Here is a 27,835-nt window from a genome sequence, read left to right on the forward strand (position 1 = left end):
TGGACTAAATTCTCACCGACAAACATTTCTAAAAATAGATGGCAATACTAACCTCACAATTACTCATTCACTCTACAATATAACAATTTCTTTTTAAAGTTCCTCAAAACACATTAAGTATGCCCAATACAATGAAAGTACAAAATCTGAAATGCCTTCAGCATTGACACAATGCTCTAAAAGTTACAGATTTTGAAGCATCTTGGAATTTGGATTTTCAGATCAGGGATATGGTAAACTGGCAAAATTTAGCAAAGAAAAGATTTTAAAGTCCAAAGAACTCGAAAGTCTGAAACACTTCTGGACCAAAGTATTTCAGATTTCAGATAAAGGATACTCACCTACCTATACATGTGAAAACAAAAAAGCATTCTTCAGGATAAAAGTGTGTGTGTGTGTGTGTGTGTGTGTGTGTGTGTGTGTGTGTGTGTGTGTGTGTGTGTGTGTGTGTGTGTGTGTGTGTGTGTGTGTGTGTGTGTGTGTGTGTGTGTGTGTGTGTGTGTGTGTGTGTGTGTCTCAAAACGCACTGACAGAGGAGCTAGTTTAGTTTGATGCATTTCATCCACTCACCCCTGAGTTTGAGAATAGGTTGGCGTCCATGCTCATGTTTTTCGAAGGGCAGTGTTATTGCACGCCCTTTGCTGATACCTGCTGTGAAGGGGAACAAATAAACCAAGTTCTCAGTAAAAGTTGATCATTTATTATCCTAAACTCAGGGTTATCGTAATGTTGAAATACGGGCTCTGTATTGTAAACTGAACTAAAAACATTTCACCTATGTTTATTTATCTTGGGGAAAAATGTTTTGACTGAGAGAAAAGACTTTTAAAAGCTAACAGAATTCACAAGAAAGGTTCCTAGAACTTCTTGGAAACCAAATTGTTCTTAAAAAACAACTTTGATGAGTTTAGTGCAAATGAATCAGAAACATATGGATTAAATTTCCCTAAAATACACCAGGGTTTAAAAATTAGAGGAAATGTTTTGTAGAGTATGGTTGAGAAGTGTTGCAAAATATATGTCAAAGTGTTTAAAAAATAGCTTGAGGTATTGGACAGCCCCCAAATGACACACAATTTATCCATCCCTAATTGCATAGTAAGTACTAACACTATAGTTTAAGATTTATGTTATGGACTACAGTAGTAATCCAATGATTATTTATTAAAAATGATTTAATATGTGCTAATTGAAAGACATTTTGTGGCCTTGAGAAGTAAAGTCAGCTCTGGGGTGCTGCTTCCATTACAGCCTTGGAACTGATGACAAGCATACATACAGTAGAGAACCTTGGGGTGGCATCCAGGCAATGGCACAGCATTGGAAATCGTAGCAGTAACTGTTGAGCTCCATGTTGTGTTAGCTGGTGTATATATGGAATGCTACCTAAATATAATTCATGAATACTCTTAGAACAAGTAGTTCATTTCCTAAAAGCGTTGTCCTGAAATACAGACATAGATGTGTGCTCTCCTAGATCAAATGGCAGGAATAACTCCAATTTAAATTTCATGGCACAGGATACCTCATTTTTTTTCTGTCAGTACTAATGTAAAAGCTAACAGAGCATACATATATACCATGGTGGTCTTCCCAAGTGCCTACAAAGGCACTGAAGGTAGAGGAAGATCAGGGCGGCTAAGAACTTCAAGAGAGAGGTGAATGCAACTTTTGACTTCAAATAATTAAAATCTTTTTTTGGGGGGGGGGGGGGTTCAGTCGTGGGGCCTGAACTCTGGGCCTGGGCGCTGTCCCTCAGCTCTTCAGCTCAAGGCTATCGCTCTACCACTTGAGCCACAGTGCCACGTCTGGCTTTTTTTCTTTTTTGCTTATGTGGTGCTGAGGAATCAAACCAAGGGCCTCATGCATGCAAGGCAAGCGCTCTACCACTGAGCCACCTTCCCAGCCCAGAATTAAAAACTTTGTGTTTTTAAATTTCATGGACAGCAATCTTGAAAGTGGTAAAGAAATGGTTTCTGGAAGTGAGCTGGGTTCAACCTTCTCCCACTCTCATGAGCCATGCACCTAATCAAGTCCCTCTTCAACTGATTTTCTCTGCTTCAGAAAAAGAATCATAGTAAATTTATCTTCAGGCTGACGTAGAAATTTAATGATCAATAAAAGTATACTGCCTATATTGTTAAATGTTAATCCCAACCCTTTGATGCCAATATCTTCTACTTCTTATCAACTTAGGCAAATAGTCTATTGGTACAGAGGGGGCATCCTTAACCCAAAAACTCCAAATGCTCCAAAATTTTGTAGTGCTGACAAAGTGCCACAAATGGGAACCTCCACAACTGGCCTTGTGATAGGTCAGTCGAAATACAAGGGCACTAAAAATACTATGTAATATTCCTCAAGACCATGTGAACAAGATGTGTGAGATACAAATGTTTTTTGGTTTGGACTTTGGTCCCAATCCCCAAGTATCTCATTTATGCAAATATTTTTAAAATGACCAATGCTAAACAAGTCTAGTCTCCAGAATGCTGGACATAGGATGCACAACCTATTCCATGCTCTTTTTCAAAGGTCTAGAACAGATTTTGACTATTTATTTTTAAGTCTTATTGGCAGCATTCTTCAGGGTAAGAAATAAAGGTTCTTTCTTAGGTTGGAATATGACCTTAGATACATATTTTTAAGTATCCTAGGGTTCAGCTCTTCACCTGAAAGCTGTCACTTGCTCTTGATTTGAGAGCTTGATGCTGCATAGGAAAACTTGCCTGGAAGTCTTAAAGATACAATTAGGAAAGATAAAAATGAGAAGATTGGAGGGGGGAGGATGGGAAGGGATAGGAAGGGGAAACAAAGGAGGAATCTACAATGCTTGATAAGAAATGTACTCATCTTGCCCATGTAATTGTACCCCCCTGTACAGTATTTTCACAATAAAAAATATTAAATTAAAAAAATTAGAGAAGTGTTAGCTATCAACCTTACCTGGCTATAAGGAGAATACAGTACTATTACTATATATGGTTCCTCTTTTGATTCCTTTCTTACCTGTGTGAACCTGAAAAGGATGCAGGGGAATCCCTGACTTGGCCTGGCCAGGTGTAGTGTGTTGTGCTACTGAGTCAGGAGAGAGGGAGGGGAGCAGGCAAATGGGATTTGGGTCCCCCTGACCCTCGGCCTTTTCCATTAGCATGAAACGGAAAGGCCCGAAAGCTTCCTTCTTCCCTCAGTTTGTCTGACGTCCTGGCTTCTCTGGACATACCTCCCAACACTGGGCTACCAGAAACCATGTCACATCCTCAGGCAGCACTGGCTAGGTTTGCTGGAGAATGCAGGAAAGACTAGCAAGAGAGCAGGGAAATTCTAATCACAAGGGTCTCTCCTCTTTTTTTTGTCCCACTTACCTCTTTCTTTTCCTTTCTGGCAGTAATACAGATTGAACTCAGGGTCCTGTACTTGGCTAGCAGGGAGTATCAATCAAGCCATACCATCAGCCCTTTCTGTGTTGGTTGTCAATAAAGGGTCTTCTTTTATGCCCAGACTTGCATGGACTATAATCCTATTTGTGCTTTCCTATATTTTGGGGATGACAAGAATACCATAATGTCCAGACAATGGTTAAAATGGAATCCTGCGAGCTTTTATTTTTTTGGTCCACACTGGCTTTGAACCACAATCCCCTCCTCACCACGTCTGCCTCCCAAGTAGGTAGGATTATATAGGCTTAAGCCACTTCACCCAGCTTCTTTTCCTTTATATGCTTCAAGGGATCAAAACCTCACTCATGGTCACAGGAAGAAAAAAGCACAGCCACAGAACTGTTTCAAGTGCTTTGTGTCTGTCAATGTCACCCAAATGCATGGCAACATAATTATGTGTAAACACTGAGTTCACACTTGATCTACCTAGAACACTTCTGGGAACCAAAGGGAAAGTTTAAAGACCACAGATGCTCCAGCAAAATGACACCACCACTAGAGCTCAAAGGACAGAACCTCTTCCTCATCCCCAGGGCTATACGTACTTTCCATGATTCGTACCAACTGTGTAACCATTTCAGGGGTACAGGAGTCTGAAAGTGGAAAGGAGCGTATGGGCCTGATGTTAGAGAAGAACACATCAAATCCTGGGGACTAACCAAATGACAAGTGATCTTAACAACTGAATTATAGGAAAAAGACATTTAAATTCTCTAGTTCACGAAGTTAGGGCACAAGTGTGGTACAACTTAGTTCGATTTCAATCACAAAAAATTTAATAATTTATACAAATTCTCAAATACCACTTGCCATTATGGGAGTACAAATTAAAACAAGACACGGTATATATCTGTTGGAATGGCAAAATCCAAAGCATGGGCAAGACCAAATGCTGGTGAAGACATGGTGGATAGGAACTCTGCTGGTATGCAAAATGGCACAGCCACGCTGGAAGATAGCTTCTCATAAAAGCAAAAAATACAATTGCCATGTGCTTCAGGAGTTACATTTAGGGAGCATTTACTCAAGTGAGTTGAGAACTTATGGACACACAAAATCCTGTGCATGTTTATGGCAGCTTTATTATAATTGTTAAAACGCAGAAGCAACTAAAACATCCTTCAGTAAGTGAGTGGATAAATATTCTGAAAACTGGTATTAGTGCTAAAAAATAAAAAAGAAATGAGCTATCAAGTCACAGGTAGACACAGAGGAATCTTAAATGCATATTTATTTCATGTATACTGACATCAGTCTGGAAATGCCACTACTCTTGAGATTCCAACGGTATGACATTCTGGAAAAGACAAAACCATGGGAAGAAAAGGACTGGAGGATGCCAAGGGCTGGGGAGACATACAGGTGGAACATAGGGATTTCAAAGCAGTGAAGTTATTCTGTATTATTCTATAATGCTAGATACATGGTATCATGCTTTGATCAAAACTCGTAATACTGTACAACATGGAGTGAAGCCTTATGTAAACTATGGACTTTAGTAATAATAAGGATCATACTAGTTTCTCCTGTGTAGCAAATGTGGCACACTAATGCATTAACAAAAGGAAAAACGGAGGGTGCTGCTGAGGGACTATATGGGAGCTTTGTAGTTTCTTCTCAAGCTTTCTATAAACCTAAAATGCTCTAATAATGAAGTTTATTCATTTAAAAAAGATTCTTTGGGGAGATGGTCTAAGCTACTCAGTCATCTGGAAAGTTCACCATACTCATCTCTTTTGAAATAGTGCTACACACGTGAGTATATTTATTAAAACAGAATTGAAACACTATATATCCTACCTCTTTTGAAAATTAGTAGTACAATGCATAGCAAACACAAAATATCAAGTTTACAATATGTAATTTTATGAAAAAAATCTAGGAAAAATTATGCCCTGCTAGGAAGAGGTTTGTCATTCCCACTGTGGCAAGAGGTGTATCAGTGAAAAGATGTTAAAAATGAAAACCTTGACAAGCAACCCTCTAGAAACTCATTACTAAATTACAATTTGCACAAGACCCCACTAAGCTCAGGACTAGTGAAACAGCACAAAGTGTGAGGGAAAACATATTTAAATAAATACAATTAGAAACACCTTTTTCTTTACATTATACGTTTAAATACTGGGACACAAACACTGGAACAAAACTCATAATGACACACAAGCCATCACACTGTGTCTTCTCACTGGACCCTGTGCCCACAGTAATGTCCACTGAAGACAACTCCTGGTCTGCCACCATAGGAACAGACATCTACCTACTTCTTTGTGTTTTCCTCAAGTACTTAGTTTTTAGAGAATAAGCACACAATGTTACCACAGTGGTTCATATTTAGAAAGGTTTGAGAAAACAGTAGGCTGTGTATTTTGCTGCAATGTGCTGTTCAGAATGAGTCACATCTAAATAATGAAGCTGGAGATCACAGAGGGTAAAGGGTTTGGTACACTTCACAGAGGCTTCATCTAGAATATGTGGCTTTGCCAGATGAAGAATGGCAAATATCTTTTTTTTTAAAGCATTCAAGTTTAAGTAAAAAAAAAAAAACTGAGCCAAGAGGAGGAAGAATAACAAGGAAAGAAACAAATCTGCAGAGATGACAAGCTGAATTTAATCTAGTTCCTTCCTGCCTAAAACTAAGCATGAGTAACTGAGGTAGACTAAGGATTAACATGTGCAAAGGCTTGGGTTTTTCCAAAGGTCAATATTTAGTCACTTCTGAGAGTGAAAAGTAAAAGTGCATTTTATGGTTTTAAATATAAATCCAATGAAGGCCTGATTACATGAGAGAACCTTCTCAACACACATTCCCTATCTGTGGGACCAAATGTGCCAGTCCTATGCACTGCTAGTGACAAAGCAATTGCCATGTTTTATTTTTATTTTCTCAAGAAATGAGAAAAATAAAACAAATAATTTTATAATATTACTTTAATATTTTTCCTGGTTTTATTAACAATTCACCTGAACTTTAGAAATACCGTCAAACCTAATATTGTCCAGAGCACCCCCCCAAAAAAAAACTAATAAAAAATAAGAATTATTATTAATAAAGTGAATGTGTAAAAACATCTATGATGGTACAGATTTAATTTTTTAAATACTCACACAGTTTCCATATTAAGAAACAATATTAAAAACAAATTTCCAAAAATAAATAAATTAGTATGAAAAGTCTAATTTTAAAGTATAAATAAGTAAACTTAAGTAATTACAACAGTTTTTAGCTTCCTGCAAAAATAATTAGTGAAGATGAAAGTAAACTATCTGAGGTTTCAATATCTATCTCCCACTAACACATCCTCCAACTTTTTCCTATGTTTTGCTATTTTGACAGATTCTTAGATTCACATAAATATTATGTGCATCACAAATGAAATGGTATGTACAAAATATTATGCAATCAGAACAGTTAAAAAACAGAACAGATTTTTTAAAATCATGATTTTTTTCCTCATATAAGTGACTTTTTTTGTGAAAGTGCTAACACACATTCTATATTCTGAAGTCATCTATTTTTAGTAAGCTGAAAGGAAAAGGACATCTACTACTAAAGAAAGACAGTAACACAATACTGAAGGTGTCAAGGCTACTCATATAACAGGAGCTACCTCTTTAAATACAGGAAGAATGAGACCTCAATAATGATGTTTGTCAACTGGTTAATGTTTTAGGATCACTTACAGATTCAGCAGCATATATAGAAATTTACTCCCAAGGAAGAAAATCAAGTGAAAGTAGACTGTGTAAAGCCTTCAAGTTGAAACAAATAATCTTCTCAATGTCTAACAGAGTTAAAGCTACAGACAACAATGTGAAAGAGTGACAAGGATACTATAAATTAGACCTGCATACAGATTTCCTCTGATGTATCTATATGGCTATATGGCCTATTCATATTAGATTTCCCAGATACCTGCCTATTTACTTTTTGAGTAATGATTTCAGCAACCCCCCTTTTTTTGAGATATTTAGGGCCAAATACCACATCAGTAGAATCACAATCCTGGGAACTTTATGAAGCCCTAGCCCATAGCATGTGTCTTGGTATTTGGAGGGACAGGTGTCAAAGCCTGTACATTTTATCCATCAAGTACATTCAGCCATTATACAATGACTGAACTGCTATTGACAGCCTCCTATAAAGAGCTGGTTTATCACTGTGCTAGACACCCAAATACTCATGTTTTCAGAGGAATTAAAGGAATAAAATAGTTGTTTCAATAAAGTATCTGCTATTGTAACAGAGAAACAAAACAATTCTATTTCCTTCTGAGTAAGGAAACACAGTTTTAAGTGATAGACTATGAGTACACACATATACATACACATCCAAACACATGCATACATACACATCTAGTGTTCATTAAAGGTTGGCATGAACCTGAAGGGACCTCTTCAAGATGCTTTAAAGGGTTTAAAATGCAAAACCTTTATCATCCACAGATAGAGCAAAGTGAGAAAGGAAAGAAATAAAAACACATCAGTAAAGATAAGCTTCCAGGAACGTAAGTCTCAAATACTGCTTAACTTGTAATAATGAACCACAATTAGGGCCGGGAATGTGGCTTAGTAGTAGTGCTTGCCTCGCTTGCATGAAGCCCTGGGTTTCATTCCGCAGTGCCATACAAACAGAAAAAGCTTGAAGTGGCACTATGGCTCAAGTAGTAGAGTACTACCCTTGAGAAAAAGCAGCTCAGGGAGTGCCCAGGCCCTGAGTTCAAGCCCCAGGACTAGCAAAAAAAAAAAAAAAAAAAAATCACACAATGTCATTAGCCGTGAAAAATTTAGGAAAAAGTCCAGTGCATGCAAAGATAAATACAATAAAACCCAAAAGATGTCTATATACCAATGAAAATGGTACAGAGTCCCATTTGTGGCTTAATAATCACAAGATTGACATTTGAATGATTGTTCCTAAGAATTTAGAAGAAAAAATAGATATACTATTGGGTAGTAATAGTTTGCAAGATAATTTTAGTGGTTCATTTCTTTATTTTTTATGGGACAGGAGTTCACTATTTTGCCCAGGTTGGCCTTAAATTCATGATCCTCCTGCCTCAGCCTATCAGACTTATTTCTCCATTTAGAAAAGTCCATTAATGAAGCTGCTAGGCATGATGGCACATATCTATAGCCCTAACTACTCAGGAGACTGAGGCAGAAATATCACTTGAGCCCAGGAATTCAAGACTGGCCTGGGCAACATAGTGAGACCCCCCTCATATCAACCTAAATAAATAGATAATAAGAAGAAACCATAATCATTTCAACTTTTAGATGAATTAACCTAATTACAATAAAATTGCAATGTCTTATGATTTGAAGTTTTATATCTCAGAGTTACCTATATCTCAGAGTTAAAAGGACAATTTATATTCATCAGATACATAGCGAAGTTCAATATATATAATACATTATATAATATATTATACATTTAAATAAGCTAATACGTTATCTGGAAAAAAAGTATTTATAGCTCTTACTAGGAAAAAATTTAAATGTCTTAAGAGACTGAGTTTTTTGGTGTCTGTTAAATATATGTTGTATGCATGTACACATGTACATACACACATGTGCACTCCTAAACCCACATAGCAGTTTTCAATCACTGGATGCTATCCTAAATAGAGAATTCACAAGATCACCAAATATAGATTTTTAAAAGTTTGACCACTATAGCACAGTTTGTCTGATAACCTAAAAAAGAATAAATGTCATTAACTAAAAAGCACCATCAGCAGAATGCTCTGCTGTGATAGCCATCTACCTTTGCCTGATCCTTTTTATTATGAAATTCCTGCTGAGTTGAATGAGTATGTCACATTTCTATCTTAGTCCTGCTGTTGGTACATGTTTTTAACTTACAAAGAAGATTTTAAAATTTTTCAAGCAAACATCCTTCATTATGTATGATGCTGACTTGCCTGGAAAAATCATAAAGATTTTGTTTGTTTTGCATCACCCATAGACACTGGGCCTGTTTAGAATGCCAGAGTGTTTCTCCTAAATACAAAAATCAAATTCAACAAAAATCAAATAGAAAAGTTGAAGCTGAGAAAAGATAATAGTTATGTGTCCTTGAACATACTGAAAGAAAAGTACAAATAACCTGAAAAGTTCAAACAACCTTCGAAGTCTTAGAATGAAGAAGCGCCTCTAATATAATATGCTTCTCACCTTTCCAGTGTGAAAATATAAGCACCAGCAAAATTCACTAGAGACCAGAGAAACAACCTGCAAAGTGCTGAACAACTACAAGCATGGGGTATTTCTCAGTGTAGCAGTACCAAATACCTAATGGAAAGACTAGGGGCAGGGAAGAGTAACAAATGAGGGCCTCTGTTAGACACTACCAGTAGGTCAGAGGTGTATACTACAGGTTTAATTGGAAAATTCCGTTTCCTGTCCTTCTCCTTCGTATTGACAATTCATGAATTTGATACAAACTAAGTCTTGCTGCTAGAAGCCAGAGTGTGTATATGTGTGTTGTGTACATCCCTCATGTTTACAGAGCAAGAAAAACTGAAAAACAAAACAAAAATAAACCAATGCAAGTGAGAAAAGGAGATCATTATAAATCTTCTGTAAACAAGTTCCTGGAATAGGAGTTGCTATTTTCCTTGGCATCCCCGATACACTGCTTTGGGTGTATAATATTAGCATGTGAGGACACAAAGTATCAGCACAAAGCCAGGGAAGAGGGGAGACCAGGCTTTCTATTTAAGCTCTTCATATTTCTCAACTATGTTTAGTATCTTTGTAGTTGTACTTTCTTTTTGGCCCCTAAGTGAAAATCTCTCCAATGAAAATTGCAAACCTGTTTTTTAAAAAAATTCAGGAATTTTTCCATATTTTATGAACAAAAATACCAGAAATGGAAGAGATGACAAAAACTCAAGCAGATCCAAATTCAACCATCCACTTTTCATACTTCTCCAAGTCTGCGGCAGAGACAGACTTAGCGATTTTCTTTAGAGCCAGCTCAAAGTCTCCTTTGGTAACAGGCATCTGGAGTTCCTCCTTAGAAAGCGCCCGGATCTCCTCTGGACTTAAGCCATTGATGCGCCGCCTCATTGCCATTAAAGAAGCATCCCTGGGAACATACCAAAAGCAGTCAACAGCAACCGTGACAAGTACTTCCAGCACTTTTGATGTCACAAAGTTATGAGAAAACATTCAAAAAATTATTTTAGATGAGAAAATTTTCCACTTCAGAGACATCCTGAGGTTTCAGCAAAGGTTAAAAGAGGGACTTAAAACATAAATGAACCATCACAATCTAAGTTGAACTTGGATATTACTGAATCTTCTATACCTGTACCTCAAAATAACCAAGTAGTTTAGAAACTGAAGTCAAGTTTTGAAATACTGAATTGCATACTTGGAAATGAATAAATTACTACCACTAAGATAACTTAAATCAAATACCAGGATGTCTCTATAGCCTCATGTAAGAGAGAAAACCCAGGAACTCCTTTCTCTGTAACAGGGATATATTCACAGAGCAGACATGGAACTTCCTACAGGGAGTATTTGTGACAACTAAAGGTAAAAATTCAGGCTTCTCCTGGTCTAATTTACAGTGCTAGTATAACAATTATAAATAAATATGAAGGCTTTAAAGAAATAGAAGATTCACGTTCCCACAAAAACTACTAAGAAGGACAAACCAATCAAAACCTTAAATTTGCAGATGTTTTATTACAGTAATAGTATAAACTTTTGTGAGTTTACTGAGTGTCACTAACCTTAGATGCACATATAACAAAAACCTTGCAGAAGAAATGAGTAAAGCATTCTAAGGCTTTAAAGAAAGACTGCTGGGATCAATTTTAGTTAGGAAAATAAAATTTAAAAATCCTCTTTATTGAATTATGTGAATTATCTAAAACTTACAATGTCGCTAAACTGCAATGGGAATCTTAAAAGGTGTCTATATGTGTTTCTTTCCTAGATTAAGCTGATCAATTACCTTCGTGTGCATGTGATCAAATAAGATCAAATAAAATTAAATGATAGTCTTTATACTGCTATACCTAGGCACAAATCTGAAGTTAAATTAACCACAGATTATTCAGTTATTATTATCAAATCAAACACAACTGTTTCTGAGAAATAAGAAATAAATACATATGTGAGGGCAATATGTGAGCTGTCCACCTATAACTGCTGTACTTGGAAGACTGAGGCAGAACTATGAGTTTCAGGCCAGCCTGGATGACACAGCAGGACCTTATCTCAAATAATGTTATGTAATTATTTATCTAGCCATGATCAGTAAAAAGTTATACAGAAAATGAAAAACATTTCACAAATGAGATTTTTTTTCTTTCTTGCGATTGTTTCTAACATATTTATAAGATGATTTCTTTGTTGCTTTGTATGTCCCTCCCCCACAGTATAACCCATGCTTTTACTGTACTTGATGTTGGTATAATTTGTGGAGGGGAAGGGAAAAAACAAATTGTTTAAATAGGGATACAGGTGGACCTATTGCAACAATGAGATGTACAAGTTGTTATGTCAAAAAATGAACTTTACAACTTTGGCCGGGAGTGTAGGGGGGGTTTGGGGGTGTGAGTGGGAGATGGGAAGGGATGGTAGGGAAAAAACAAAGGAGGCCACAATGCTTGATAAGAAATGTACTTCATTACCTTGCCCATGTAATTGTAACCCAGAGGGGTTACGGTATTTTCACAATAAAAAAAAATTAAAAATTAAAAAAAAAAGAAATGGGTAGCTGCTTCCTGGCTTAACGGTGAACTACTCTGCCTAATTATCAGTGCCCTGCAAAATCTACAGATAATGCCAAGATCACGGGTCACTAAAAATTACCTGCAGACATTAGTTATATCCGCCCCAGAATAGCCTTCAATTTTCTCTGCTATATCTTCCAATTGAATATCAGGATCCAATTCGACCTCACGAAGATTGATCTTCAGAAGTTCAGCTCTTCCTTTTGCTATTAGAAGAAGTTTTATTACAATTAGGCATGTTACTTTACAAATTGCTTTTGCTGAGAAATTTTGTATTAATATATAGGAGAAGAATCATGCAAAGAAGAGTCAATAATTGGAAGTTTATCAATTAATAGCAGAACTCACAGAATCACTGAAGTCCACATGCACCTTTGCAATCATCCTCATACACTGAGGAAGATATAAACATTAGTGTATTCAAGCACCAGAAATGCTGCTCCTAGGCTGGATGTAGCTTAGTGGTAGAGCACCTGCCTAGCAAGCATAAGGCCCAAGTCCTAGCCACAGTAGCATACACACATGTACCCACGTGTACACGCACACACACACATACACACAGAGCTTAGTTTTATAGAACTAGACTAAGTGGAGTAAAGCTCCTATAAATGACTACTCACAATGTGCTATGAAAGAAGAACTCTCAAGAGTTGCTTTAAAATATCCCTAGAAATCAACAACTGGCACAAAATGCTCATTAATTTTTTTTGATGGGAGAGGGTTGGTCATGGGGTCTGAACTCTGGGCCTGGGCATGGTCCCTTAGCTCTTTAGCTCAAGGCTAGCACTCTACCACTTGAGCCACAGTGCCACTTCCAGCTTTTTTTCTGCTTATATGGTGCTGAGGAATTGAACCCAGGGCCTTATACATGCAAGGCAAACACTCTACCACTCATTTAATTTTTTTAAGCCAGTACCTATAATATCAGAACTTATAAGGACAGGAGTATCACAACTTTGAGGCCAGCCTATGCTACACCACTCTAGCTTAAAAAACAAGCAAGCAAGTAAGCAAACAAACAAAACTGAAGCCAGGCAAGATGGCTCACACCTACAATCCCAGCTACTCAGGAGGTGCAGAGCAAGATCACCATTTGAGGCCAGTTTGGCAAAGAGTGAGACCCAATTTCAATTAACAAACTGGACATAGTGTTTCATGCCTGTGGTCCCAGCTATGTGAGAGGCCATCAGCAGGCAGATGACAGTCTGAGAACAGCTCCAGGAAAAAACATGACAGCTTACTTGACCAGTTAACTAAAGGGCAGGGTGTGGTAAAGTATAGAGCGTCTGCCTAGCAAGCACAAGACCCTGACTTCAAACCCCATCTATATAAGTACACAAATGTAAAATAAAATTTTCACTTGAAGAGCCAGTCCATAAACATTCACTAATCCAGTATGTTTTGATTTTTTGCCTTTGTAGTGCTAGGAATAACAGAAGGTGCTTTACCACAGAGCTATATATCTAAAGGCTCCAAATTTTTTTTAGGGGGTTTGGACTCAAGATCTTTTTATTTTCTAGTTATTTTTGAGATAGCATCTCACTTTTACTCAGGTCAGTCTGAAACATGACACTCCTATTTATGCTTCCCAACACATTGGTCTCTGAATGGGCTAACCTAGAACTGTGATCTTCCTGATCCTAGCCTCCCCAAGGCTGAGATGACTGTGCTAGACCACTACTGTGTTTTTTTAATTAACCAATTAGTATCTGATACTTCACTACTGCTTTCAATGGCAGGTCTGCTTAATGCAGCAATCTAAGATAGCATATAACTAATTATCTGGTTCTCTACAATTCCTTGAGACACAACGTTTTCCAAAACTTAACTTTGCTAAATTTTAAATCCATACAAAAATCATTAACTGATTCATGAACGGTTATTTCAACCATATCACTTTCCCAGCCTGCTTCTCTTCTCTTCCCCTTTTTGACTTAAGCACTAGCTGTCAGATCATTAAATTCTTCCTAGGAACAATGTCATGTATACATATGCCATCCTAGAAAAATTTCCCCATTTGCTTTCCTAACCTTTACAAACCATCATATATTGCCTTTAGTTGTGGTGTCCCATTCAGCTGCTTTCATATAAAATAGCTCCCTGTTTGCTTTTGTTGTGTTTTTCTAACTGACATAGCTCTTCTCCAACTGACATTACAGAGCCAAGGAATCCCAAGAAAGAGCCTATGAGGTCTGTTGTAAAGCCTGATGGGCAAAACTAAAACGTTTATGGAAATAGAAAGAACCAAAACACTCTGGAAGAGCAATAACGAGGAACAAGGAACCACTCTATCAGTTTATTAGATTTATTGCAAAGCAACAAGATTCCTATCAGGATTGCACTTCATGGAGAATGACAAACAGATCAATAACACAGAATAGAAGCAAATGGAAGTGTAAATTACAGACACGACTATCACAGGTGGTCAGGGATGCCTTTTCAACTAATGAAGCTAGAACAACTGACTATCCACAGGGAAAGAAACTGGCTCTACCTCATATTACACACAGTCACTGGATGTATTTAAATTAGGAACTCCTACTCAGAAAAAGATACCTGTTAAGTCTCTACTAAATAGAACCACCTTCAGAAAAAGCATATATAGTGAAAACAGACAAACTAGAGAGTATGAGGAGACATTTATAATACAGATAAGCAACAATGAATTTATATCCGTTATTTTAAAAAGCTCTTTCAAATCAGTAAGAAAAGGTTAAACTATCCAAGAGAAGCATAGGCAAAAGATAAACAGATACGACAACTCAAATAGCTAATACACAAAGAGAAAATTGTTCAGATTCTTTGAACTCAGGGCTTTGTGCTTGCTAGGTAGGCATTTTATCACATGAACCATGCTGCCAGCTCTATCTACACCATTTTTTTTCATTAAAAAAATTTATTGTTATTATAAAGGTGATGTCCAAAGGTGTTACAGTTACTTAAGTCGGGTAAAGGGTACATTTCTTTTAAAAATAATGTGAGTTATTTAAAAAAAAAATAGGGCCTCACTTCATATGTGGACTAGCCTGGATGACTATGATCCAAGTTTTGCTTTCCTGTGTAGCTGGGGTGACAGGGGTGTTCCACTGTGTCTAGCCATAGTGCTTCCTCCCAAGATGGGATAGGCAGGCATATGCTTTCACACCCAGCCATTGATGAGATGGAGTCTCATAAATTTTTGGTCTGGGTTGGTGTCAGACAGTGATCTCCTATCTCGACTTTTCAAATACCAAAAATTATAGGCCTGAACCACCATGACAGGCTCAAATTCTTTACTAAAAAATGAAATACAATGTAAACCACAATGCAATAATGGTGCATACCAGTTTATTGGAATAAATTACAAAATCTGGCACCAAAAAAATATCAGAAAAACGTAAAATAATAGACACTCTCAAATACTGCTGGAAGGAGTTTATTCTGGAAAAATCACTTTGGAAAACATAGTGATGCATTAATATATGATAAATTTTTTAAAACACAAAGTTACCTACCAATTACTCCTTAAAAACATCCTTGCCCCCAAGAATTTTTTTTTTATCATTACACATGTACAGGATGTTCACATTCGCATAGTTCATAATGTCTACCGCAGGAATGAATCAAAACATTCAGAAAATACCATGATGGAGAAATTGTGGTACAATCACAAATGGATGTTATGGGTTGAACTGTTTCCTTTAAATTTCTTATGAACTGTTCTAACTCCCAGTGTCTCAAAGTGTGACTGTATTTGGAGATAGGACCTTCAAAGGAGGAGGCCAGTCCTAATCCTACATGCCTGGCATCCTTTCAAGAAGAGATGTTAAGTGAAATGAACCCCAAGATAGGGACACAACTTGTTTTTTCTTTTTTGCTATTGTTTTTAATGGATCTAAAATGCACGATGTGATTTTTTTGTATGTTCTTCCCCCACAGTATAACCCTGTATTTGATGTCAGTGCCCTGTATCTTGTATATACATTTTTCTAATTTTGGGGGGGGAGAAGGGAAATAACAAAATGCTGAAACAAGGATACAAGTTGATCCATTTTAACAATGAGATGTACAAGACACTATGTAGAAAACCAACTTTAGAACTTGGAGGGGGGGGAGTTGAGGAAGTGGGGAGGGAAGAGATGGTAGGGGAAAAACAAAGGAGGAGGTAACAATGCTGGACAGGAAATGTACTCATTACCTTACTCATGTAACTGTAACCCCTCTGTACACTATTTTTACAATTAAAAAAACATAAAAAAAAGAAGAGATTAGGATACACTTAGAAGGCACCACAGGAGACACAGGAGGAAGATAACATCTAGCAAGCAAACTGAAGTCTCAAAATGAAAGCAACTCCAAAGACACCTTTGGTTTTTTTGTTTTGTTTTTTGGTCGGTCATGGGGCTTGAACTCTAGGCTTGGACACTGTCCCTGTGTTCTTCAGCTAAAGGCGATCACTCTACCACTTGAGCCACAGCTCCACTTCCCGTTTTTGAGTGTTTTATTGGCGATAAAGAGTCTCACGGACTTTCCTGTCCAGGCTGGCTTTGAACCGCGATCCTCAGATCTCAGCCTCCTGAGTAGCTAGGATTAAAGGCATGAGCCACCAGCCACTGGCGCCCGGCCAAAGACACCTTTGTTACCAAGGAAAGTCTAAGTAAATTCTTAGCTTTGCTTGTTTTTGGGTAACTTTTTTTGGGGGGAGGGCAGTCATGGGGCCTTAACTCTGGGCTTGGGTGCTGTCCCTCAGCTCTTCAGCTTAAGGCTAGCGCTCTACCATTTGAACCACAGCGCCACTTCTGGCTTTTTCTATTTATGTGGTGCTGAGGAATCGAACCTAGGGCTTATGCATATAAGGCAAGCACTCTACCACTGAGCCACCATCTCAGCCCTTGGAAACTTTTAAGATCACTAATTGTGGAGTACAACTGTCAATCTATCACTTTCTATCACAATCTATCACTTTCCCACTAACTTTGCTATAGGAAGCACCTCTACTCCATGGAGTATAGTAACAGTGGCCTATGATATTTTTCAAAGACTTGAAGTGCAAATTTGCTAAAAATATTAACTCTTAACTTTGCCTTGCAGATATCTGATGGGTGACTGGATAATAATAAGGCTTAGTATCTCTGTCTTCATATTGTGTCTGTATCCTCTGCCGTCTTAATCTTTGGGCCATGAGCGACTCGGCTCTGCATGTAGAAATGTGGATTATTTGAGAAATGTTTCATCCAAAGCTATAATATAGGGTTGACTTGACCTTCACTTGTCTAGTCTCTATTCTCCCTTCAAGACCAAAAACACCTACCAGCTTTCATGACCAGAAACATCAGATTATAAATGGAATAAACAAGAGGGGATAAAAGTTCCTGTAAGATCTCTGTTTATTCTAGGATAGACAACATAAATATTCATTTCCTTTTTTCTCTGTATCTATAAGCCCTCAAGTCCTTGAAGAGGAGAAGCTCTCTCTTCTCCATTCTTTGACCACTTAATAATGCCTTTATCTACAAAACTTGTCTCTTACACATTGGTTTATCCTGGGATGAGCTTTAGGATTTGGATTTGGGAATGTCCTTGGACTTTTGAGGCTCCAGAACTGTGAGTAACTTAATATCAGTTGCATACGCCACCTAGTCCTTGGTATTAATTATGGCAGTTCTCGAAAAAAAATACAATACCACAAGGAAACAAAAATGAACTATATCTATATGCAGTAACATGGATGAATCTTTAAAATATGTTAAGCAAAGAAGCAAGATACAAAAGGCACAATTAGGTGATTTCATTTAGTAAAATGGAAAAGAAGTTAAAACTGTTTGGAGATGCATTATTAGGTGACAAAATCATATGGAAAGGCAATTGATTATTTCAATAACAAGAATGATGGTGACCTGCAGGCAGGAAGAAAGCAGGGCCGAGACAGGAACACTCAGAGAGCTGCTGAGTTCTGAGGGAATCCGTGTCTTACCCTAACTTAGTTACACTGGTCATTTGCTTTGCCAATTATTGGATTTACCGAGCATTTTAATAAATGTTCTGCACTTACATTATATTTTCATGTGTACATATACACACTGCCAAGTAAGAGTAAACAGCAACCAAAGCAGAAAAAGAAGTAAATAAACATTCCAGAGGCTTGACAGAAAAAAAAGAAAGAACACAACTAAAAAATCTTTGTCTCTAGATTTCCTTAATCTAGGCCTCCATGTTGGGTCACACCTATAGGAACATGATGCAGCTCACTGGCGCACCTGGAAAATGAGTGGTTTGGAGTGAAAGAACCTTCTTAAGCAGGTGGCTGGAAAGGAGACTGGGAAAAAAGAGGGAAGAGTAGAAGCTCCCACATTCATCCCATACAGGGTGCCATACTAGATGTCCACATAAGCACTTGACCCCAGCGCTCGACACAGCAAGGAATATGGGTGAACTACATCACACAATCCTCTTAATCCTAATTTTACAATACTACTGTATTTGACTTTGTAAACTAAATGTTTCTCTATGGATCAGCCTAACTACTATTTAATGCAATGTATTCTGCCACAGAAATAATGTTTTCAGATAGTGATTTCAAGTGACCCTGAAACATAAACCCATTCCTAAGTGAAGACTTGGTGGTTCATGTGATTAGCAACACCTACCTTCCCTAGGAACCAGGACTCTGGGAAAACTAGCATCTGTCTGTCTGTCTGTTTACCTACCTATCTATCTAGGAACAACTAGCATCTATCAATCTGTCGAGCCATCTGTCCATCCGTCCGTCCATCCATCCATCCATCCATCCATCCATCCATCCATCCATTTATCTATCATGAATCAATGTATGAGAATTGAGAATTCTAAACAACATATTTTTGTCTCAGCAAGACAAAATCTACTTCTCAAACAACACATTTTTAACTTTACATTTCAAGTTCATAAAATTTCCAGGGGAACTAGCTTTCAATGTTAGCCATGTCAATGATTTGCTAGAATATTCTAAGTAAGATTTATCTGCTCTATAAAAATGTATTAAACATATCTTAGCTATGGAGAATAATGCTGAGATAAACATAGTTGCACTGGTAGCTTTAGTATGGTCTTGTTTGTGATCATTTGGGTAAATGCCCAAAAGTGGGATTGCTGGGTCATAGGGGAGCTCTATGTGGAGTCTTTTGAGGAACCTCCATACGGCTTTCCAAAGTGGTTGAACAAGTTTACACTCCCACCAACAATGTAGTAAGGTTCCCTTCTGTCCACATCCCTCCAGCATCTGTTGTTATTAGAGTTCTTGATTATAGCCATTCTAACTGGGGTGAAGTGGAATCTCAGTGTTGTTTTGATTTCTTTTATGTCTAGAGAAATTGAGCATTTCTTCATGTGTCTATTGGCCATCCTATTTCCTCTTCAGAGAAGTCTCTCTTTAAGTCTTTAGCCCATGTATTAATCAGGTGTTTGTTTCTTTGAGGATTTGTTGTTGGAGGGGTTAATTTTTTTTTGCGGGGGGGGGGGGGCCGGTCGTGGGGCCTGAACTCTGGGCCTGGGCGCTGTCCCTCAGCTCTTCAGCTCAAGGCTAGTGCTCTACCACTTGAGCCACAACGCCACTTCCGGCTTTTTTCTTTTTGCTTATGTGGTGCTGAGGAATTGAACCCAGGGCCTCATGCATGCAAGGCAAGCACTCTACCACTGAGCCACCTTCCCAGCCCAGGAGGGGTTAATTTTTTTGAGTTCTAAGTATATTTTAGATATGAGGCCCTTGTCTTTGTATGACTAGTAAAGATCTCCCAATCTGTGGACTTTCTATTGATCTTGCTATGTCCTTTGCCATGCAGAAGCCCTGCAGTTTCATGCAATACCATTTGTCCAACCTTTCTTTGATTTATTGTGTTTCTGGGTCTCTATTAAGAAAATCTGGGCCTGTGCCAAGAAGCCCTACAGATTCCCCTATTACTTCCTGTAATGTCTTCAGGGTGTCTACTTTGATCTCGAGGTCTTTGATCCATTTGGAGTTGATTCTGGTACAGGGTGATTTGTAAGGATCTAACTTTAGTTTTCGCCAGCACCATTTACTGAAGAGGCTAAGATATGGAACAAACCCAGATGCCCCTCAGTAGATGAGTGGATCAAGAAACTGTGATATATATAGATATAGATATAGATAGATATATACAATGGAATTCTATGCTTCCATCAGAAAGAATGACACTGCCCCATTTGTTAGGAAATAGAAAGACTTGGAAAAAATTATACTAAGTGAAGTAAGCCAGGCCAAAGAAACACAGGTCCATGGTTTTCCTTATTTGCAATAATTAGTATACGCCTAGGATAATCTTACTAAACAAGTAGAAAAGGTCAAAAGCTATACACATATGACCATATAGGATGGTGCTAAGCAAAATGGACCCTAAGATAGGGACACAAAAGGTTTTTTCTTTGTTGCTGTTGCTTTTAAAGTACTTATAATATACTATATGATTTCTTTTGTTTGTTTTTATATGTTCTTCCCCCATAGTTAACCCCTGTTTTCACTGTATTTGACTCCAGTACCCTGCATCTTGTATATACATTTTTCTAATTTGGGGAGGGGGAGGGAAATAGCAAAATGCTGAAACAAGAATTCAGAGGCTGACCAATTGTAACAATGAGATATACAAGACACTATGTTGAAAATGGAAGAGGTACAATGCTCAATAGGAAACGTATCCATTAACTTACTCATGTAACTGTAACACCTCTGTACAGTATCTCTACAATAAAAATATATATTAAAAATGTATTAAAACACATTTAATAACATTATGAAAAGAATATAAAGAATGTCCAATGCTATATATTAAGGTTAACACACATTCTAAATTCAAACAAATAAGATGAGAAGCACCACAGCCCACTTGTTATAATCCCAACTTCTTTTGGGCACAGCAGGCAGCTCACTGCAGGGGTACAGCAAGCACACCAGGAGAACTGTCTGCTCCGAGGCCTCTCCTGCTGCCCTGGGCAGGATGTCTAAACTCTAACTCCCCAGCTTCTTCATCTGTAAAATAAAGACAAGACTAGAAGAACCCACCTTATTTGAGTATCATTAGGGTGAAAGAGTACATGCACATGAAGCCTGAACCACATTCAGCATTCAACTAAGTGTTCACTACCCATCAGTATATACAAAAATAGGCTATGAAGAGACTGAGAAAAAGTCCAAAATCCTTCTATGGAAAAACATCTGGGAAAGCACCAGTGTGCAGGGAACTGAAGAGACTCCACATTAAGAGACCAGCCAGCATAAAAGGCTACATGTGTAAGGTATGCATTGAAGTAGGCTCTGAAAGGTTAATACAACTTCCATAAAAGAGGGGTGGAGGTGACAGGGAAACAGAGAGGCAGGGGTGAAATCCAGGGGATACAAGAACCATAAATAATGACATGAAAGTAGAAGGATGTCTGTGTGTTCCAGAATGAGGGAAAAAAAAGAAAAGTAGGAAAGTAAAGGGAATACTGATAAACACAGAGGCACAGTACACATAGCTAAGAACATAAACAGAATTTAAAAAAATGAAAGGACCCATACTGTACTATAAAAGGAATCTAGTCATTCTAAAAGACTCTGTAATGTCTTAATTGTTCAGATTAGTCCAAAATCAAAATATTACTAAATGGAGAAACTGAAGAGTCCTTATTTCCTTAGGACAACAAGGTGGCTGCTATGACCTGCAAAAAGAGATACAATTTAGTGACCTTGGAGCTTCCCTGCCATCAACATTTTCCTAACTACATTTTTTTCTCCTTAAAATTTAAAGTACAAATGATCAAATGATTTCCCTCCACTGGTATTAGTATTTTATTTGTAATCACTGTAATCAATGAAGCTAAAGGTCATTTCAAATACCATAGGCTCCCCGGTGGTCTAGTGGTTAGGATTCAGCGCTCTCAAATACCATAGGTATAGTTTGCTTAGAAAGCAAGTAAGAAGAAAAAATGGGGAAAGTGGGAAGAAACTAATAAAAGCAGAAATAGAGCAAATTACTTGATTTCACATCATGTGATGTGTTAATAGAGAATCAAGCACTAAGGAGTTTTAGGATGTGGAACAGTTTAAGAAGGCTGGAATATTACAGTATTTAGGGCTGTAGATTTCTAAATCTCCTCATTTAAATTAGCTGAATCTATGAGTTTAATCTGTGAAGTTGAGCACAATTTTAAGAAAAATAAGCTTTAAAAAATGACATTATTAACCAGGAACTGGTAGCTCACATCTATAATCCCAGCTATTCAGGAAGCTGAGATGTGAGAATCACAGTTTGAAATTAGCCCAGTCAGGGTAGTCCCTAGGGACTCTTATCTCCAATTAACAACCCAAAAGTATAGCTGTGGCTCAAGTAACAGAGCACTATCCTTAAGCAAAAATATTCATGGACAGCACACAGACACTGAGTTCAAGCCCTAGGTCTAGAAAAAAAACGAAAAAGAAAAAGAAAAAAATGAGCTTATTAAAATGAACTGATAAAAGAGTAAGGGCTGAGAAAGCCAACTGAAGACAGAATCTGTGAGCTAAAATTTTACTAAGTAATAATGTTAGATATCTTTGAGGTTCAAAAGATACCTGGCATCCTTCTAAAGTAAGCAACTATAAAGTCACATAGGACATTAAGAGGCAACTGCTTCAGGCATAGAAGAACCATACAACAGTATTCATAGTTCTGTGATGTAACAAGAGTACCTGCCAGACATCTTTCAAGGAAAACAACATAGCCCAGACTCCCTACAATCTAGAGCATGCACTAAAGATCAGTAATACATTAGTAAGCAGATATATGTAACTCATAAATCAAGAGACTTAAAAATAGCCAACAGAAACAGGTGACCCAAGTGTTAGAGGAATGGTTCCAAGTGTTGTTTAAGTGAGATAAGGCCCTGAGTTCAAAACCCAGTGCCACAAAAAAAGAACAAATAACATGGATAAAATTCAAAATCATGGCTAGTGAAGATCTTCTCCCAATCCATGGGCTTTCTATTGATCTTGCTAGCTATGTCCTGTCATGAAGAAACTCTGCAGTTTCATGCAATCCCATTTGTCCAACCCTTCTTTGATTTGTTGTGTTTCTGGGTCTTTATTAAGAAAATTTCAGCCTGTGCCAAGGAACCCTAGAGCTTCTCTTAGTCCTTCCTGTAGTGTTTCAGGGTGTCTGCTTTTACTTAGAGTCTTTGATCCATTTGGAGTTTATTCTGGTGCAGGGTGATATAAAAGAATCTAGCTTTAGTTTTCTACAGGTGTTTAACCAATTTTGCTAGCACTACTTACTGAAGAGGCTGTCTTCCTTCTATTCTATTTTTTTTTTTAGCTCCCTTATCGAAGATCAGGTGGCTACAGGTCTGTGGGTTCATTTCAGTTCTATTCCATTGGTCCACAGGTCTGTGCTTGTGCCAGAACCAAGGGCTTTGTATCTAAAATATACTTAGAACTCAAAAACTTAAACCCCCCAACAACAAATCCTCAAAGAAACAAACACGTGATTAATAAGTGGGCTAAAGACTTAAAGAGAAACTTCTCAGAAGAGGAAATAAAAATGGCCAACAGACACATGAAGAAATGCTCAACCTCTCTAGCCATAAAAGAAATGCAAATCAAAACAACATTGAGATGCCACCACCCAACATTGAGATGGCTATAATTAAGAACTCTAATAACAACAGATGCTAGAGGGGATGTGGACAGAAGGGAACCTTACTGCATTGTTGGTGGGAGTGTAAACTTGTTCAACCACTTTGGAAAGCAGTATGGAGGTTCCTCAAAAGACTCCACATAGAGCTCCCCTATGACCCAGCAATCCCACTTTTGGGCATTTACCCAAATGATCACAAACAAGGCCATACCAAAGCTACCAGCACAACTATGTTTATCGCAGAATTATTCACCATAGCTAAGACATGGAACCAACCCAGATGCCCCTCAGTAGACAAATGGGTCAATAAAATGTGATGTGTATAAATATATATACATATATATGTATACAAATATATACATATATATACAAGTATATTTATATATATTTATACACACATACACATACACACACACAAAATGGAATTCTATGCCTCCATCAGAAAGAATGACACTGTCCCATTTGTTAGGAAATGGAAAGACTTGGAAAAATTACATTGTGAAGGAAGCCAGGCCCAAAGAAACATAGGTCCCATGATTTCCCTTACTTGCAATAACTAGTATACATCTAGGACAAGCAGAAAAGGTCAAAAGGTATGTACAGTTGACCATTTAAGATGATGCTAAGCAAAATGAGCCCCAAGATAGGGACACAAGAGGTTTTATCATTGTTGCCATTGTTTTTAATGTACTTATATACTATGTGATTTTGTTTCTTATAGTACTTATGTACTGTATGATTTCTTATAGAGTTTCTTATAGTGTTTCTTCTTATGTATTTCTTATAGTACTTATGTACTATGTGATTTTTTTTGTTTCTTTTGTACATTCTTCCCCCATGGTATAACCACTGTTTTCACTGTATTTGATTCCAGTACCCTGCAGCTTGTATATACATTTTTCTAATTTGGGGAGGGAAAGGGAAATAACAAAACGCTGAAACAAGGACACCAGTTGACCCACTGTAACAATGAGATGTACAAGACACCATGTAGAAAATGAACTTTACAATTTGGGGGTAGGACAGGGAGGAGTTAGGGAGGTGAGGAGAGAAGGGATGGTAGGGGAAAAACAAAGGAGCAGGGTAATAATGCTTCATAGGAAATGTACTCATTACCTTACTCAAGTAACTGTAACCCCTCTGTACAGCATCTTTGCAATAAAAAATATAAGAAATTCAAAATCATTATGCTGAGTGAAAGTGAATCACTAAACTAAATTATATTGACTAGGCTGGGTGCTAGTGGCTCACACCTTAATCCTAGCTACTCAGGTGGCTGAAATCAGCAGTTCAAAGACAGTCTGGTCAGGAAAGTCCGTGAGACTCCTATCTCCAATTAACCACCAGAAAATCAGAAGTAGCTCTGTGGCTCAAGTGGTAGAGCACTCACTTTGAGCTGAAGAACTCAGGGCCCAGAGTTCAAGTACCACGACCAACCAAAAAAATAAAATGAAATAAAATTATATTGACTATAGGATGCTACTTACATGAAATTCAAAAGGACATATAGTGACAAAAATTTAAAAATCAGACCAATGATTGAGGTGAGAAAGGAAGGAGAGAATAGAATTACAAAAGGGAAGATGAAAGATGAGTCCTGCTATTGATTGTGATGTGGTAGTATGAAAATGTCAACCTTATCAAATTTAAGTTGATCATTTATTGTGTATACATTGTTCCTCAATAAAGCTGATTTAAAAACAAGAAGTATCCAGGAGGGAAAACACATATTACAAAGGGAACAATGACATGAATGACAACTGCTATTACACCAACAAACAATAACGGCCAAGAGTGACATCATAAGACAGTGGAATAGGAAGACAGTTCCCAGACACTACTTTCCACTGGTAATAAGGAGGCTGTAACTTAACAACATATGGCTCAGAAAGTCTTTATGAGAATGCTAGAAACCAGTCAAGATATCACAGCACCCTTGGCAAACTCAAAGTTTGGGACTGCACTGATAAGGGTAAGAAGAGTCATTTCATTTCAATCATCAGGTTTTCTCCACACAGGTTTTCTCCTCAAAGCTCTGTGAGATTAGGAAGAAAAGCCTTGATGACACAAGAGAGACTGAAACAAAAAATGTGGAACATGTATTCAAGTCCAGCTTTCTAGGGTACTTCCCAAAAGACTCCATTCAATCTCCCCAAACTTGGAGCCCTGATGACTGAGTGTCAACCTTAAAGTCTGAGGGGTCTCAGAAAAAAACAGAACTTAGATATGAGTATTGCAGGTGCCTGCCTATAATCTCAGCTACTGGGAGCAGAGCGTGTGTGTGTGTGTGTGTGTGTGTGTGTGTGTGTGTGTGTGTGTGTGTGTGTGTGTGTGTGTGTGTGTGTGTGTGTGTGTGTGTGTGTGTGTGTGTGTGTGTGTGTGTGTGTGTGTGTGTGTGTGTGTGTGTGTGTGTGTGTGTGTGTGTTTTTTTAAGAGGATGGACTTTGAGGCCAACCTAAGCAAAGTTAGCAAGATCTTATCTCAGAATCAAAATAAAGCCAGTGTGGTTCATTCCTGTAATTATAACTAGTCTGGAGGCAGAGACTGAGAAGGCAATACTTGTGTTGATCCAGGCAAAAGTTTGCCAGATTCCATCTCAATGAATAAAATCTGGATGTAGTGCCATAACACTGACACCGCAGCTATGCAGAGAGCACAGAGGAAGACGGTGACTCACAGGGTGGTCTGTGCAGAAAACAAGGCCTATTTTTTAAAAATAGCAAAAACTAAAGCAAAAAGGTTGGGACTGTAGCTCAAGTGGTAGATTCTTGCACAAAGCTCTGAGTTTCAAGAGAGAAAAACAAACAAAAGGAATGAGGGTGTGGCTCAGGTGGTAGAGTCTTTGCCCAGCATATATAGGAAGGACCTTGAGTTCAATCTCCAGGGACGGCAAAACAAACAGAACTCAGTGGCTACTGTGACAACAGTGGTAGCTTACAACATCACAGATAAAAAGCCCACAAAGTTCTGCATGGCTGTGAGAAAGTGTACAGCTGTGACATCTCTCCTGGGAGGGAGCAGCTCAGAGGACTGACTTCTGTCTCACCCAACTTCAGTCACAGCATTGGAATAAGCACAGATTTCATATCCAAAACGCATTCTTCATAAAAGAAAAGCTTGGCAAGAGGATTTTTATCACATTTACATCACTTTATCACTATCAGAAGACATCATAAAGGTAACTGAAAAGCAAACTACAAATAGAAAGAAAACATTTATAAGGCACTTATTCAATAATAAACTTACATAATTAATGAAACAACAAAGTAATAAAAGATATAACTGACCATTAAGCACATGAAATATGTTCAACATCCTAAGTAATCAGAGAAGAACAAATTGAAGGCTTAGGGAGACAACACTGTACATGAACTAGAATAAATAAATGCTAACTTTGGTAGGATGTAGTGATGTGTCAATTCTGCAGTTCTTGTTTATTAATGATGATGGCAAAACACTTAGGGTGAACCTTATAAAACAAAACATGTACCTACCTTATAATCTATTCTACTCTGTTCTGTTGTGTTCTATTCCTGTATTTCCCAAAAGAATTTAAAAAAAAAAAAACCTGCTTGGTTCAAACCTGAGCTACTCAGGAGACTGAAATCTGAGTATCACAGTTGGAAACCAACCCAGGTGGAAAAGTCTGTGAAACTCCTATCTCCAATTAACCAGCAGAAGATGGAAGTGGAGCTATAGCTCAAGTAAGAGTGTCAGCCTTAAACTAAAAGCTAAGAAACAGCATATTGACCCTGAGTTCAAGGCCCAGAACGAACACCAAAATAAATAAATAAAATTAAATAAAAGGATCAAAAGCATTCATCTATAGAAAAAATTTTACAAGAAGGTTTGTGTTATTCATAATAGCCAAAAACTAGAAACAACTCGATTGTTTATCAACAGAATAAGTTGTGATACATATAATCCAAGTCAAGAATAAACTACTGATATATAGAATCACATGAATCAGTCTCAAAGAGACTAAAAGTAGCCAGAGTGAAAGATTGTGTGATGT

At 37.7% G+C, this 27,835-nt stretch overlaps 1 protein-coding gene across 3 annotated transcripts in view; it reads right to left on the reverse strand.

Annotated features, from left to right (window-relative positions):
• Positions 1-8,188: 8,188 nt before the first annotated feature.
• The window catches only part of Katnal1 (katanin catalytic subunit A1 like 1), a 75,738-nt gene continuing 56,091 nt past the window's right edge, over positions 8,189-27,835 (reverse strand). For all 3 annotated transcript variants that reach the window (XM_042685536.1, XM_042685533.1, XM_042685534.1), the window contains 2 exons: positions 12,279-12,405; positions 8,189-10,536 (listed from right to left, as the gene is read on the reverse strand). In XM_042685536.1, coding sequence (XP_042541470.1) covers positions 10,338-10,536; positions 12,279-12,405 — 326 coding nt within the window. In that variant the 3' untranslated portion in view covers positions 8,189-10,337. The remainder of the gene's footprint in view (positions 10,537-12,278; positions 12,406-27,835) is intronic.

Source organism: Dipodomys spectabilis, unplaced genomic scaffold, assembly GCF_019054845.1.
Source record: "Dipodomys spectabilis isolate Male_0828 unplaced genomic scaffold, ASM1905484v1 ptg000095l, whole genome shotgun sequence".
Classification (NCBI taxonomy): domain Eukaryota; kingdom Metazoa; phylum Chordata; class Mammalia; order Rodentia; family Heteromyidae; genus Dipodomys; species Dipodomys spectabilis.